Genomic DNA, 15,298 nt, shown 5'->3' with positions numbered 1-15,298 from the left:
TGTCCAGAGAGAGTAGGCAATTATACACAGGGCATGATACTTTTCCATAATTTGGGGCTGGACGTGAACAAGTACTTGTTGAATTTGGTTGTCTGCATTTCCAAGTTAGTGCTCTAAAGCAAGCTCGCCTCTGACAAATTTTGTATAGATTTCAGAAACTAAACAGAAACCATGTAGTTAATTGTGTAAGAAATCTGACTTTCTCTGAGAAGGACTTCTTCAAATGACAGCTTTAGAGAGTTGTTTGTAATGATACTGGCAAATATTAGTAGAGAATGAATGGGAAAATATGCCTTTCTTGGTTACAAAAGAAAACATCCATGATTAATCTCATCAGCTTTACACTATGTATTTTTCATATTGACAAAAAAAATTACCTAAAATGCTATTATTAGTTTTTACTTACTGCACATTTATTGCTATTCTTGAAATTTCCTCCTTAAAATACTTTTTGTAACTCCTGCGTTTGGGCATTTAATTTATCCTTAAATTAAGGATAAATGATCCTTAATTTAAGCTCACATGGTAACCTCATTTCTTGCTGCAGCTACTTACTTTCCTGGCCTCCCATGCCACTGGTTCTAGCCATGTGAGGGTTCTAACTAATATGAACTAGGAAGTCTACAGGTAGTGATCTGTTTGCCTGTTGAAGAGACAGACACTTAGGGGGGTTCTCTGAAGAGCTTCTTTCTCTTCTTCCCTTGAACATGGTCACAAAGTATGAGATGTCTGGTGCTTTATCAACCTTTTAAACACCTTAAATTGCAAGTCCAAGGGCAAAAAGGTGACACTCTAAAGACAGAAGGGTAGAAAATACAAAATGCTTGAGTTTCAAAATCACACTAAAACTACCCATCTATAGGCTTCTGGTTTTGTGAGATACTAAATATCTTTATTTCTTTTTTTTTTTTTTTTTTTGTTGAGACAGGGTCCCACCCTATGCCCCTGAGCAGAGTGCAGTGGGCGTGGTAGCTCACCACAACCTCAGACTCGGGCTGCGGGCACCCCGCTGCCTCAGCCTCCGGAAGCCGCTGGGATTACAGGCGCTCGCTGCGGCGCCCGGCTGGGTTTTTCCATTTTTTTCACGAGTCGGGGTCTCACTGTCGCTCAGGCGAATATCTTTATTTCTTAAGCCATGGCTGGATGGATTACGTGTAACCAATATTGAATTATTTATACATTGTTCCTCATTAATGCCTGAGATACAGCAGTAAGCAAATCACATAACCTCCCTGGTCTCGTGGAGTATAAACTAACTCAGAGAAGACAGATATTATACAAATAAAAGAATCAACATACAGTGTTCCAGGTCATGCTAATCATTATGGAGAAAATAAAGCAAGGTAAGAAGAGAAAAGAGAATAAAGGGAGACTAATTCATATAGACCAGTCACAGAAGCTTTGCTGTGGTCATTTGAGCAGAGACTCATAAGAAGAAAAAGCATGAGCCAGGTGGATATCTGGGGGTATTCTACTACTTGTAGCTGAAAGCATCATTAACTTATACATCCAGTAAATTCTTAGCCATTCTTCAAAACAGGCTTCAGATACCTTCATTTCTGAGACGTCTTTCATGACCTCTCACCCACTAAAATTAATCCTTTCTTCCTGGGGATTACTTACCTGGACTTTAGACACAGCCATCAGTACCCTCATCATGCCCTGTTTTTAATTTACTTGAGAGACAAGGTCCATTCTTAGCCAACACTACCTTGGCTCCTAGAACTCAGTATTTGCAACACAGAAAGCTTTAAGAATGCACAAATAATTATTGACTTGGCTTGAAGTCTATTTTTTGAATAGTCTGGATATAAATGTGTGATTTTCCCCGTCATGTGTTTTGAAATGGGCACTTACAGGAAAATTCTGTTAAAGTGTGATTATTTGTTATGTTTAAGAAATCTGTTTTGCAAGCATCAAGAAAGCTGACTACTTCAACTTCGCATGAAAATGCGTACAAATTAAATAGGTCAGTTAAGCAGAAAATTCATTGGTCCTTATTTAAGACAGAAGATTATATAAGATGGTTGAAAAGGAACCTGATTCCCCTACCAGGTATATACATCTATTCATATTATGTCCTTAGTCTTTGGAAAAGGCTATTAAAAATAATTGCTGGCTAGGCATGATGGCTCACACCTATAATCCTAGCACTCTGGGAGGCTGAAGCAGGTGGATTGCTTGAGCTCAGGAGTTTGAGACTGACCTGAGCAGGAGCGAGACCCTGTGTAACAAGACCCTGTTTCTACTAAAAACAGGAAAACTAGCAGGTGTAGTGGCAGGCATTTATAGTCCCAGCTACTCAGGGGGCTGAGGCAAGAGGATTGCTTGAGCCAAAGAGTTTGAGGTTGGTTGAGCTATGATGACACCACAGCACTCTACCCAGGGCAACAGAGTGAGACTTTGTCTCAAAATAACAATAACAACAACAACAATAATAATAGTTAGACCATTCGTGTAGGTTATGTAGTTACGAGTTTTCTGAGCCTTTCTTCTGGTAATGGGAACATTTTGCTGATTTGCTTACCAGTCTCAAATGAATCCTCGTCTGTGAACCCTCCCTCTTAGGCAATTCCACTCACTCTCCTCACTTCAGTGCAGAAGGCAACTGTCTGATTGACTCTAGCAGAAGTGAACTTGAACTGGGCTTTACCATAAAACATAACCTAGCCAATACTGTGTTTTTAACTTCAGAGAAGAAAAGAAAAGAAAGGACATTTAAATAAACTTGAAACGTCAGCTAAGGCTTAAAGAAAATAGAAGAGTTTGACTTCAGGTACCTGTGAAATTTTAATAAAGAGAGGATCAGTGGATATTAAGTGTATTTTTACATTAAATCCAGAGATTTTTCGAATAAAGCAAACAATGTTCTTTAAAAAAATTCCTTCTTAATATCAAAACAAAGGGAAAGGCATTTGCTTTTATTTACAATCTCAAATAGAATCAAATTCCCTTCTTTTACATATTACATTAATAGACATTAATATCAATCATTAATATTAATTAATATGCTTTTTCTCCATTTACACTAATCTCTTTTGCTTAAAAATAAGTAATGAAAATAACGCTTTTTAAATTGTAGGGGTATGACAATCTAAATTTATATGCATCTCAAATTTTTTTTTTAAAGATGGCTTAGAATTAGTTTAGTATGTCACTAAATGAAGACTGTCAGGAATTACTTTTTGAAAACAATTGAAATATATTTTTTCTTCGAGTTTGCATTTGAGATTTTAAATTCCATTTTCCACACATTTCCTAAGGTAGCAGGTACCATCCAGTCCCCATGACAAGTACAAATGAGTTTTAAAGGATTCTAAAATAGGTTGGTACATATAAAGATATTCTCCAAGTCTTTATACGGCATGATTATAACACCAGAAATTATTATTTAACAAATAGGCTTGAGACTAAACTGAGATAAGGAAGACAGATTCTAGAAAAGTTTATACAGGTACGTTGCTGGTTTAATTCTGATTCTCTGGACACCCATCCTGGTAAAAAACTTCCAGGGCGTCCTCAGGCCACTCAGAGAAGAAAATCATCATCACACCAGATGATGGGCCAGAGCAGCACCTGGGTTAGAGCCATCCAAAGCAATATGAGGATTACAGTGTACTGGTGAGGAGACGACCAGTGTATTATTCAAGCTGAACAGTGACAAACGAATAGCATATACAAGGAGTACCTCAGAGGTAACCAGAATGACATTCAGCAATGAGGTATGTACAATGAGGACATTTCCTAGGATGAGTTCATAAACTTAACTGTCTGACCTCATATAGATCTGAATTAATTTTAAAAAAGTATATATAATTATTCTTTTTCATTAAAGAGCTACTGTAGATAGCAGCTGGAGACATGGAGTTTCTGAGAGAGACATATTCATACTCATCAGACTCTTTTTTTGTTGTTGTTGTTAAAATCCTAAGCCTAGATCTCTTAACTATAATGGCATCTGCCAGCATGAAAGTCAACAAACTTAAAGGAGACAAAAGACATTCTTGGTTTGATTGCTCCTAATAAACTTCAGTGCTTCCAGACCACATAATGTCATAGAATTATTTGTAATGCTTCTTTAAAAGGGTGACAGGGTTCAGAAATAAACTACATATGGTAAGAAGAGCCTCCCCAGGGTTATCCCTGTAAAATGAGTTGCAAGGCTTTGGGAGTGGTGGTGGTTTCCGGCCATTAGCGTTACTAATCAAGGCCAGCTCTGCATTTATGGGAATTTACAGGAATCAGGATGATACATACCACGCTCACTCAAGCAACCCTGCCTGATTTCTTCAAAGTTAGGCTGAAATGAAACTCTACTCCAATTAACTTGATTAGGAATGTTTCATTATTTTTATACAACCTTGAGACCATGAAGTAGATACATTTGGTCCATGGATCTGTCACAATATCATATTTAGTGCTTTATGTTCACATAAAGCAATTACTGTCAACTGTCAATTAACCTCATTACTGAAGGAAGCGTTAGCGTGGAAAATACAAATCCTGGATAACCCACCCGTGTCTCTTTTGCTGCCATAGTTGCAGATGAGGAGAGAGAGAGAGAGAGGGAGAGCCAGTTAATGGGAGCACCAGTCAAAGCTCAGAGGCCAAGAGGCCTCGTTAGGAAAATCTGAGCAGAGGTGACAAATTCAACTGCTGTCCTTTGCTCTCTTTTTATGCCTGGTCCTTGCCAGTTTGCCTGCACCTTGAAGCAAAAACTAACATTGCTTTCCCGGTAAACTTCTGATTGACAAAGAAAAAGTGTGAGGTGGAGGAAGTCAGTAGACAACAGCCAGGGACACACTCTGTGAGGCTGGCAGTCCCCAGAAGACTAGGCGGCAGAGTGGAGGTGGCCTCTGGGGAGCACGGGGGCTTCATAGCCCAGGCTGTGCACTTTCCAGCTGAGGATGCTCACGTGACGCCACTCACGTGACGCCAAGTGCACGTCTGGCACAGGGAGGGTGCTTGAGTGTTTTGCCCTTTAGGATTTTGACTGCATCAACCAAAATGGTAAATGTTATCATTAATCATTTGCACAGCATTTTTATGCTTCAGATTGGTACAGGTACTCTTATATTAATGCAATTCCATCCTTCTGCTGAAATCAGCCTCCAGGCCGGCCATCTTTCTGCCCTCCCAGGAGCCACAGAAAGAGCAAACATGAGGCCTCTTCAAGTGATTCCTCCTGGTATTGCTCCAGAGAGCTTAATGCCTCAATAAGGAAAGAAGTCTTAAGTTACAATAATGAAACTACAGTGGGATTTTAGACTCTTCTGAGCAGCTGGAGAAAAAAATAGAGAAAGGTACAGAAGGGGCCGGGGAAGGTCTCTGAAGTCATAGCGAAGACATGGGGACATTGGAAAGGATGGGAAATAACCCTAAAAAAAGAAAGGTGAAAAGTTACAAAATGAAATGTTTTGATGAAAAACAATTGGGGGTTAAAATGCTTATAATGATTCACCTCCATAACCTCTGTAAATACGACTTTGCAATAAGGGGGTCTGGAAGGAAGCCATTGAAATAAATTTCTGTTTTTTCCTTGAAATGAATTCTGTGTGAAAGAGAAATCTGGTGGGTATGGGGAAGTTAAATGGCAGAGTAAGATAGGAACAGGAGGAACGCTGGAAATGTAAAGTGATTTGTAGAGAACATTGACCAAGATTCTTCTTAACGGATGAGAGAGAGAGAGGTAGGAAGAAGTGCTTTGAAAGGAACTTCAAATAGTTCATGAAAAATAACAGGCTAGTGACTGTAAAGGGGAAAGTGACTCACAATAAAAGAGAAGATTATGAAAAATGGAAACAGTGACTATAAAATATCAGTGGGCAAGAAAAAATGAGTTTAAAGGAATCAGCACTTTGCACCTCCCTGATTCTTCATTTACTCTTCAACTTTGGCCATGAACTTGAAAAGCAGGGTTACCTCCATGTGCCAGGTGAGTGGGAGGCCCTGGGTGCACTCCTGAGGGCCAGTCCTGCTGTCAAAGTTTATCAAGGAGGGAAGGTGCATATACATGCCATGAAAGTATGGCTGTGACTTCAGGTTAAAAAGGGGGTGCGGGGGGGTGAAATGAAAGATATTTTTATCCTTCTCCCTTCTTCCAAAACATAGGCAAAACAACAAAAATAAGGAAACATGGAGGGAAACCATGAGACATCAGAAATATGCAAACAAAAAGGCCACCCCTCTTCTTACTAACCACAAAGCATACATGGACTAAATTCAGGAAGAACACTGAAAGCTGACAGATACCTCATGTCTTAAGCAGGTACAAACCATTCCCCCCAAAGGAATGTCAAAAATGCAATCTTTATGCAATGAGTCTCTAAGGAGAGTGGCAAGACATAGAATTTAATGCCACCGGATGTGGGAAAGGGAAAGCTCAGGAGAGATGTACTAATCTCGTGTTTTTCTTTAGTTTTGTTTTTACTGTATTACTGCTATATTCTTTCTAGTCAGTGAGTACTTCCAGAGGCTATTACTATAGAAATCCTAAGGAAGTAAGAAGTAAAACAAATAAAAAAAATGATACACACATATACACAGATTGAGATTTTCTAGATAACTCTTTGATGCAGAAAGTATTTGTTTATACTTTATGCAATGGGAATTTTTTCTTAGATGACTATTCTGATAGAAAGTATTTGAATTTTGTAAGGCAAGTCAAAGAGGGAATTATTAAGTACCATGTAAAGCATTTAAATCTGTTATGGTAACAGAATTTGAGAGATTTATCAGATGAGTTTGATGTCAACACCATTTACTTATGTTTTCAGAAGACAAGATGAAGGAATGCAAAGAGACGTGCGTCGAGATTTTAACGTTCCCCCAATCCTCTGTTGTTCTCAAGAGCAAAGAGCTGTTTCACTCAAGAAAACACAACTCAGCACATGGAAAAAGCAATTCTGCGACAATCTGAGTGCCTACTAATTAGTCTTAGAGCAAACATGTAGGGGCCTCTGCCAGCCACAGACCTGGCGAGGAGCCACTGGAAGGATTTCTGAATAACTTTCTGACTCTTCCTACACTGGGCCTTGGACTATGCTAGCCCCATAACTGGGGCTTCTGTTTGTCCCAGAAATCAGCTGGCAAATGAAAGGTGCAAATTTGAATTAAGTAGCACACTCTTACTTACCCTCATGATCTGGGACATGCAAGAGTTCTCTCATCCTTCTCCTGGCTAGACACAGCTTAAAATCTACAGAGTCTCAGAGGGCCTTTAAAGGAACACGGTTTATATGCAGACGATGGAAAATTAACACACTTGTGAAGGAAGTTGAGCTATAGAGGGAAATGTAACTGAAAACAACGAAAATCAATGAAGCCAGAACAGACCCTCACATGAAGTGGCATTTACTTAAGTGATATTGCTAATGGCACAGTTGAATAAGTGAAGAACTATGAGGTAATACTGATTTCCTCTCCAAGTTCAAAACTACTAGACTGGTCAATTTAAGAACCATACATTTCAAGTTTGGTCTTCTTAAGAAACTGTTATGGGCTGAATTGTGTCCCCCACAAAATTCTTATGCTGAAGTCCTAGCTCCTAGAACTTGAAGTCCTAACCCCAGAATGGGACTGTACTTGAAGACAGGGGTTTTAAAGAACTAAGTAAGGTTGAATGGGTCAGAAAGACGGGGCTCTAATCCAACAGGATGGGGAACCTTGCAAGAAGAGGAAGAGACGCCAGAGGCAAGCTGTCATGGGCACAAGGAGAAGGTGGCCCCCTGCAAGGCAAGGGGAGAGGCCTCGGAAGAAACTAACACCTTGACCTTAGACTTTCATCCTCCAGAACTGTGAGAAAATAAATTTCTGCTGTTTAAGCTACTCTATCTGTGGTACTGCAACCCTAGCAAAATAATCCAGCAAACTCCATAATGAGCCCTTTGTTTTTTTCTCTTAGAAGAAATAAGACCCAAGTTTCTTTTGTGGCTAAATGCATTCTATTTCATACTCACAACCCCCACAGGAAAGGCCAACACGGCCAACATCCAGTCACGGAGAGAGATTAGCTTCTTGAGTTGCCTCTCCTGCTCTTGATTCCCACTTCCTCTCGTCAGAAGACTGGAAAGATCGGTCAGCACACAGATGCCAAAAAAGACAGCCTGGATCACCTGTGGGAAGACAACAGCGGGCGTCAGTCAGTCAGATCTAAAGAGACCCAAGCTGTGGAAGTGCAAAAGCTCCGCACATTTGCAGCGTGGCACATGGTAAGAAAGGATCAGAAGCACCCACAAAGAGCTGGTACTGCAATGAGAAAAGAGTAAGACATCGACAGCTTGCCATTATAGGTGAGAAAATTCGTCTTAAATATACCACTTTCAATTTCACTCCCCTCAGGACAACTCTGAAAGATGCACGCTCACACACGTCTAAATAGGCCCAACAGAAAGTAGAATCAATTGTCAAACTAGCATGACCATTATTTTAAAGCATCATTTCTGTAGTCTGGTTATATTCATGAGGGAGGTTTACCAAACATTTAAGAAGTGTGAGAGTAGTCTAAATAACAAAAGTGGTAATTTAGTCCAAATGTGAAGAAACCTTTCCCATGCTTTTATCTCTTAAGATTTGGACATTTTTCCACCAAAGGAAGTAATAGAAGGCTGGTCCTTGAGTCATAAAGAAATCAACTCAACGAAATAGTCAAGGCTCTGATACAGAGAAATTTTCTGTTATCGAACTTGAATCAAATGACCTCCTCCTCGGGTTTTCAGTATTTATGAAATAAGACCTTTCCAAATTAATATAAACATATATACGCAGACTTTTTCCTTCAAAAAGGCTAGTAATTGTATTATACACCCCCAAATCTATTACATTGTTTATATCACTGACCCCAGTTATGTTTTACTTGGACTATCGTAGTGGGAGGGCACTGCAGGCGTAATACTGTAATATAGCTTGGCAAATGATAATTCAAATTATTAAAAGGGCAGAAAATACATCCCCCGGGCTCAAAGTTACACCCATTTAGCACCAAGGATAAATTCAGGGGAATATCATTGGAAATAATTTATTAATGACATGTTTGTAAAAGTTCTCCTCATTACCTCTTTAGAAAACATAACAAATTTTTTTTGGAAATTCCCACATTGGTGGTGGGAAGAGTTTAAGAGCTCTGCAGATAGGTTCTTCACAAGGGAAGAAAGACGCTAAAAAGTATGTGTTTCCATCCCTTAGCTCACTCTTGAATTGTTAACCTAGACTTTTTTTTTTTTTTTGTAGAGACAGAGTCTCACTTAACTGCCCTCAGTAGAGTGCCGTGGCATCACACGGCTCACAGCAACCTCCACCTCTTGGGCTTACGTGATTCTCTTGCCTCAGCCTCCCGAGTAGCTGGGACTACAGGCGCCCGCCACAACGCTCGGCTATTTTTTTGTTGCAGTTTGGCCAGGGCTGGGTTTGAACCCACCACCCTCAGTATGTGGGGCCGGCGCCCTACTCACTGAGCCACAGACGCCGCCCCTTGAGCTCTTCAAATCTTGCTATTATTGGTCGTAGCTAGAATAATGTTCTTTGTTTTCTCATATCTTAGATTGTCTTAAGCTTCAATGACTTAAGGTTTTCTGTCATTCTTTCTACAGCCAGAAAAACTACAGTGGGAGAAGCCAAGAGACCGCCACAACTGAGAATGACACAATGAAAATGTTGGCAAGAATCACATTTTGATAACCAGAAATAACTTGCACGACTCAGGGAATAATTTCATACTTTGGAAAATTTTCTATATTGTATCTGAGGACTTTAGATGCTTAAATCTCTTTATCAGGCATTATGAAGTTTGAGAAATTGGAGTGGTTATACTGAGAAATAATAATCGCGAAGCTCATCTGGCCAGTAACTATATTTAAAGGTGCTCTTGGTGACCAATTTCAGAAAATCTAGAAAAACTTCAGAGCCAATATTTATTTATCAGGGAAATGTAAATTGAGACCACAATAAAATAACATTTCTCACCAATGTAATTATTTACAATTTAATTCTGACAATACTAAGTGTTATAAAGATGGAGAACATGAAAGGTTATGGTGGAATGCAAATCTGAACAGCCACACTAAAGAAGAATTGGTAATACACAGTATGTACAGGTGCTCCCCAGCTTATAGTGGGCTGGTATCCAGACAAACCCACTGCAAATTGAAAATATAATCAGTCAAAAATGCATTTAATATACTGACGCTACTGAACATGATAGCTTAGCCCAGCCTGCCTAATGTGTGCTCAGAACACTTGTTAGCCTACAGTTGGGCAAAATCATCTACCACAAAAGCCTACTTTATATTATAATAAAGTGTTTATCTCATGTAAACTATTGAATATTGTACTGAAAGAAAAAAAATAGGATGTCCATATGGGTGCTTGAAGTATGGTTTCTACTGAACACATATTGCTTTCACACATCATAGTCAAAAAACCTCAAGTCAAACCACTGTAAGTTATGGACCATCTGTAGAAATTTAAAAATGTATGCATTCTATTTACTTAGTGATTTAACTAAGGCTAATCTCTACATAAACTGTCATACATGTACACTAGAAACATCAATTGAAAGTTCATTTCAGCATTCCTTGCTTCATGAAATATATATTTCTTAATAGTTGGCTATATAAATCATTGTGCTACATTCATACAATGGAATTCTAAGCATATATACAATTTTAACTTTCACAAGAAATCATTAAACAACAACAACAACAACAAAAAACAACAAAGAATGGTATTTTTCAGATATGGGGCTTTTTATTCTGCAATCAGCCAGAGAAATATCTTTTTCAAAAGGGCTTACCTGATAAAGGCTGTCCCACCTTCCTATCACCATATCAAGTAATATAATCACAGTAGTGATCGTATTCAGAAGAAGGCAACTGTACAAAGTGAGTATCTTTTGGAGTCATCTTAAAATTCTACCTACCACAAGATGTAAGCTAAACAATTATCAGAGCTTACCCAGGGTAGAGAGGTATTCATGTTCTGACCAAACAGGAGAGGCCTTGTTAACTACAGCAGGCATTCAATAGAGACCCCAGAAGTTTCATAACTAAATAGGGCACTAAAATAGTCCTGGAAAAAAGGGCAATGTACAGCCACCCAACATACTTAAAAACAAGACTAAAAAACCAAAGCTGTTCTACAAGTAATTTAAATGCTTACAAAAACCATACCAAAATTCTACATTTCTTTAAAAGAAAACCACAAAATCCAAACATTCAGCAATGTAACACACAATGTCCAACATCCAATAAAAAATTACTAAACATGCTAAGAAGGAGGAAAATAATATCCTTAACCAAGAGAAAATCTTTCATTAAAAACAGATTCAGAAATTACAGAAGTATTAGAATGAGTAGACAAGGACTTTAAATAACTAAATTAAACCAGTTCAAAAATTAAAGAAAGATGAAAACACTGAGAGAAACAAAACATTAAAAAGAACCAAACTGAACATTTATTTATTTTTTTTAATTTTTTAATTCAAACTGAACATTTAAAGTTAAAAATACATTATTTAAAAAGTCACTAGATGGAATAATAGCAAATACAAACACTGCAAAAGAAAAGATTAAAAAAATGAATACATTAAAAAAAACTGAATACGTAGCCAAAGACATCTCTCAAAATTAATCACAGGAATAAAAAAGATTTTTAAAATTAATAGAACTTCATTCAACTGTGAACATGTACCAAATAGTCTGATATATGTGTATTGAAGCCCCAAAGGAGAGGGGGGTAGTCAGACAGAAAAAAATATTTAACGAAATAATGGCTCTGAAGGTTTTCTAAATTTTCTGAAAATTATAAACATCCAGATCCAAGAAGCTTGGTAGAACATACACGAAAAATTGCATCAAATGACCTTGTAATAAAATTTCTGAAAATCTGTGATGACAGAGAAATTTTAAAAGCATCTGGAGGAAGAAAGACACAGACATCATATGTACAAAAGTAAAGATAAGAATTAACAAAAGTTTTCTTGTGCAAAATAATACAAGATAAATAATTCATTGATTAATACAAAATAATACAAGATAAACAATTCATGATGTCTTTAAGGTCACGTAAGGGGGAGGGGAGGGAGGGGGATTGGTGGGATTACACCTGCAGTGCATCTTACAAAGGTATATGTGAATCTTAGTAAATGTGGAATGTAAAGGTCTTAGCAAAATAACTAAGAAAATGCCAGGAAGGCTATGTTAACCAGTGTGATGAAAATGTGTCAGACGGTCTATGAACCAAGTGTATGGTGCTCCATGATCATACTAATGTACATAGCTATGATTTAATAAAAAAATAAAATAAAATAAAATAAAATAATAAAATAAACTTTATCAAAGAAAAAAATAAAGTCACATAAAGGAGAAAAAAGCTGTCGAAGTTGAAAGGCTTTTTCAAACAGAAGCTGAGAGAATTCATTGTCAAAAGACTTTCACAACAAGCAATGTTAAAGGAATAAAGAAATGATAACAGCATAATATCAAATTTATATAAAGCAATGCAATGGCTGAAAAATAATAAATATGTGGATAATGTAGATAATCATAAAATATTTTTACCTTTCAAAGTTTTAAATTTATTAAAGATAGTTTCAAGCAAAAATATAATGATACAGTGAGGTTTTAAGAATATTGAAAACTCAGCCAGGAATGGTGGTGCATTCCCACAGTCCTGGCTACTACGTGGGAGGCTAAGGTGGTGGAATACCTTGGGCCCAGGAGTTTGAAGCAGTAGTGAGCTATGAGTGGGCCACTGAACACCAGCCTGGGTGTAGAAGGAGGCTCTGTCTCTAAATAAATGAATAAGTAAATAAATATTTTAAAAAACAATATTTACAAGTAAAATTTATGACAATAATAGCACAAGGAAGAAGAAGGGAAGAAAAAAAGGTACACAATTGTAAGGTTCTTACGTTATATGTAAAGTGGTATAATAGTATTTGGCAGCAGACTGTGATTACATTAAAGGTGTATGTTATAAACCAACCCTTAAAAGAATAAAAAAAGCAGGATTTGCTAATTTATTAGTGGTCCATTGCCACATAACAAATTATCGCAAACTTAGCAGCTAAAATAAGACCAATTTATTACTTTGCAGTTTTTTAAGTCAGAAGCCCAGGTGGATCACCCTGGGTTTTACACCAAGGGCACCACAACACCAATATCAATGTGTTGGCCAGGCACGTCTCTCGTTTGAAGGCTCAAAAAAAAAGAGCTACTTCCAAGCTTTTTCAGGTTGTTGGTAGAATCAAGTCTTTTGAGACTGTAAGACTGAGACTCATGTCTCTTTATTGGCTGCTGGCCAGAGTCACTCTCAGCTCCTGGGTCTGCTCTCCACATGGCCCCTTCTGTCTTCAAAGCCTGTAAGAAAATGCTGAATCCTTCTTGCTCTGAATCTCTCTGACTTTCCTTTCTGCTTTCTTCATCTGTCATGAGCGTGAAAAAGCTCTCTCTCTAAGATTTCTGTGATAAGAGCAGATCCACCTGGGCAATGTTCCTTTCTTAAGATCAACTGTGCCATACATCATAATACAAGGAAAGGAATTATATCTCATTATATACACGTGTTCCCAGGATTAGAATAGGATATCTTTGGGGGTAGAAATTCTATCACAGCTAATATGCCAATAGTGGAAATAAAATGAAATACTCACAATATTAAATTAATCCAAAAGAAATCACAAACTAAAGGGAAAGGAAGAAAGAATAGCTGGGACAAAGAGACGATAATAAGATAGTATCAGACTAAACCCCCAAAATGTGTATAATTACATTAAATGTAAGTGGTTTGTGCTCTCTAATTAAAAGGTAGAGATTGGCAGATTAGATTTAAAAAACCAAAACTAATAAACCAAATTAAGCATGTAATTACAATATACAGTTGATTAAAAGCAAATGAATGGAAACACTAATCATAAGAAAGCTGAAGCAGCTATGTTAATACCAAAAAGTGGGCTTCTGTTTAAGAAATATTACCAAAAATAAACATTTCATAATGCTAAAATGGTCAATTCATCAAGAAGGCATAACGTGTGTACCTGATATCAGACCTTCAAAATGGAGAAAGAAACTGACTTAACATGGTGCTACATTACACAAAAAATGTTTTTATTTTTTATTTTTTGTAGAGACAGAGTCTCACTGTACCGCCCTCGGGTAGAGTGCCGTGACGTCACACGGCTCACAGCAACCTCTAACTCTTGGGCTTACGTGATTCTCTTGCCTCAGCCTCCCGAGTAGCTGGGACTACAGGCGCCCGCCACAACGCCCGGCTACAAAAAATGTTTTTAAATAAATAAATAAAACACTGATTCTTGGGAAACATAATTTTATGAAGATTTAAAAAGCAAGGAATGGGAATAGAAGGAAACTTTAAAGAGGGGAGAAAGAAGGGGAGGACAGACTATCGTATTCTGGGAAAGGAGAAAAATAAAACTATTTCCGCAAATATATATGCAATAGTCTAAAAGTCAACATTTTGTCAAATGTGAACGATTAACAGTATGCATAAATGAAGTCTAGTATTTTCTGTAGTTGATTTATCTTCTTCTCGCCCAATGGTGTCACCTAACACAGCAGAGATCTCCCAGCTACCTGGTGGCTACTCTGTCCCTCCCTACAGACTCTCGGCTAGCTCTCTTCTGCTTGCAACGACTGCGTGACCCCTACCTCACCTGAACTGCTACAGAAGACTTCCCAAAAAAGATCATGCAGAGGTTAGGGAAGAGAGGTACCACAAAAAGATTTTCTCCTAGTTTCTAAGCATAAAGAGACACAGAAGGAATTTGGGGGTTTTGTTTTGGTTTCTTTAACTCATGCGGATTTTCAAAAGATACTCTCTAAAAATCATCAGTCTATCATTCCCCAGAGAGAAGCATAAATTCACTTTTGGTTATTTGCTGATTTAAGTAGCAATTTGCCAATATTATTAAACCACTTTAGATTTATGCCACTTTATAGGAGTTTGATGTGAGCTGACAGTTAACAAATCCCATTACAGACACTTGGTGTGTGTTTTTCTATTGCCTACACGCATCCCGCCATCTACTGAAACTTAAAATTCATTAAATAAACCATTAAAAATGTGAAAGTTATAAAGAGATGCACAAGTGGATTACCTTGAAGTATGATTCTGCTCCAGCCCTTCTGCAGGGCTGGCACATCCAAACCATCAACTCAGCAGGACACACATACACACCATCTGGCTTGGAGTTCTTAGCAGGCTGGTTCCTCTTATTATTTTACATCACACGCAGAAATGAAGTGGTCAAATGTATCATATCTCTCCAAGAAATATAAATAGG

General features: G+C 37.8%; 1 protein-coding gene across 1 annotated transcript in view; it reads right to left on the bottom strand.

Annotated features, from left to right (window-relative positions):
- AIG1 (androgen induced 1) overlaps window positions 1–15,298 on the bottom strand; it is a 281,622-nt gene that overhangs the window by 203,432 nt on the left and 62,892 nt on the right. Inside the window, exon 2 of the mRNA XM_053592198.1 lies at window positions 7,959–8,114. Coding sequence (XP_053448173.1) covers window positions 7,959–8,114 — 156 coding nt within the window. The remainder of the gene's footprint in view (window positions 1–7,958; window positions 8,115–15,298) is intronic.

This window comes from Nycticebus coucang, chromosome 5, assembly GCF_027406575.1.
Source record: "Nycticebus coucang isolate mNycCou1 chromosome 5, mNycCou1.pri, whole genome shotgun sequence".
NCBI classification, from domain to species: Eukaryota; Metazoa; Chordata; class Mammalia; order Primates; family Lorisidae; genus Nycticebus; species Nycticebus coucang.
Note: the sequence above shows the minus strand (reverse complement) of the source record. Positions and strands in the feature narration are given on the sequence as shown.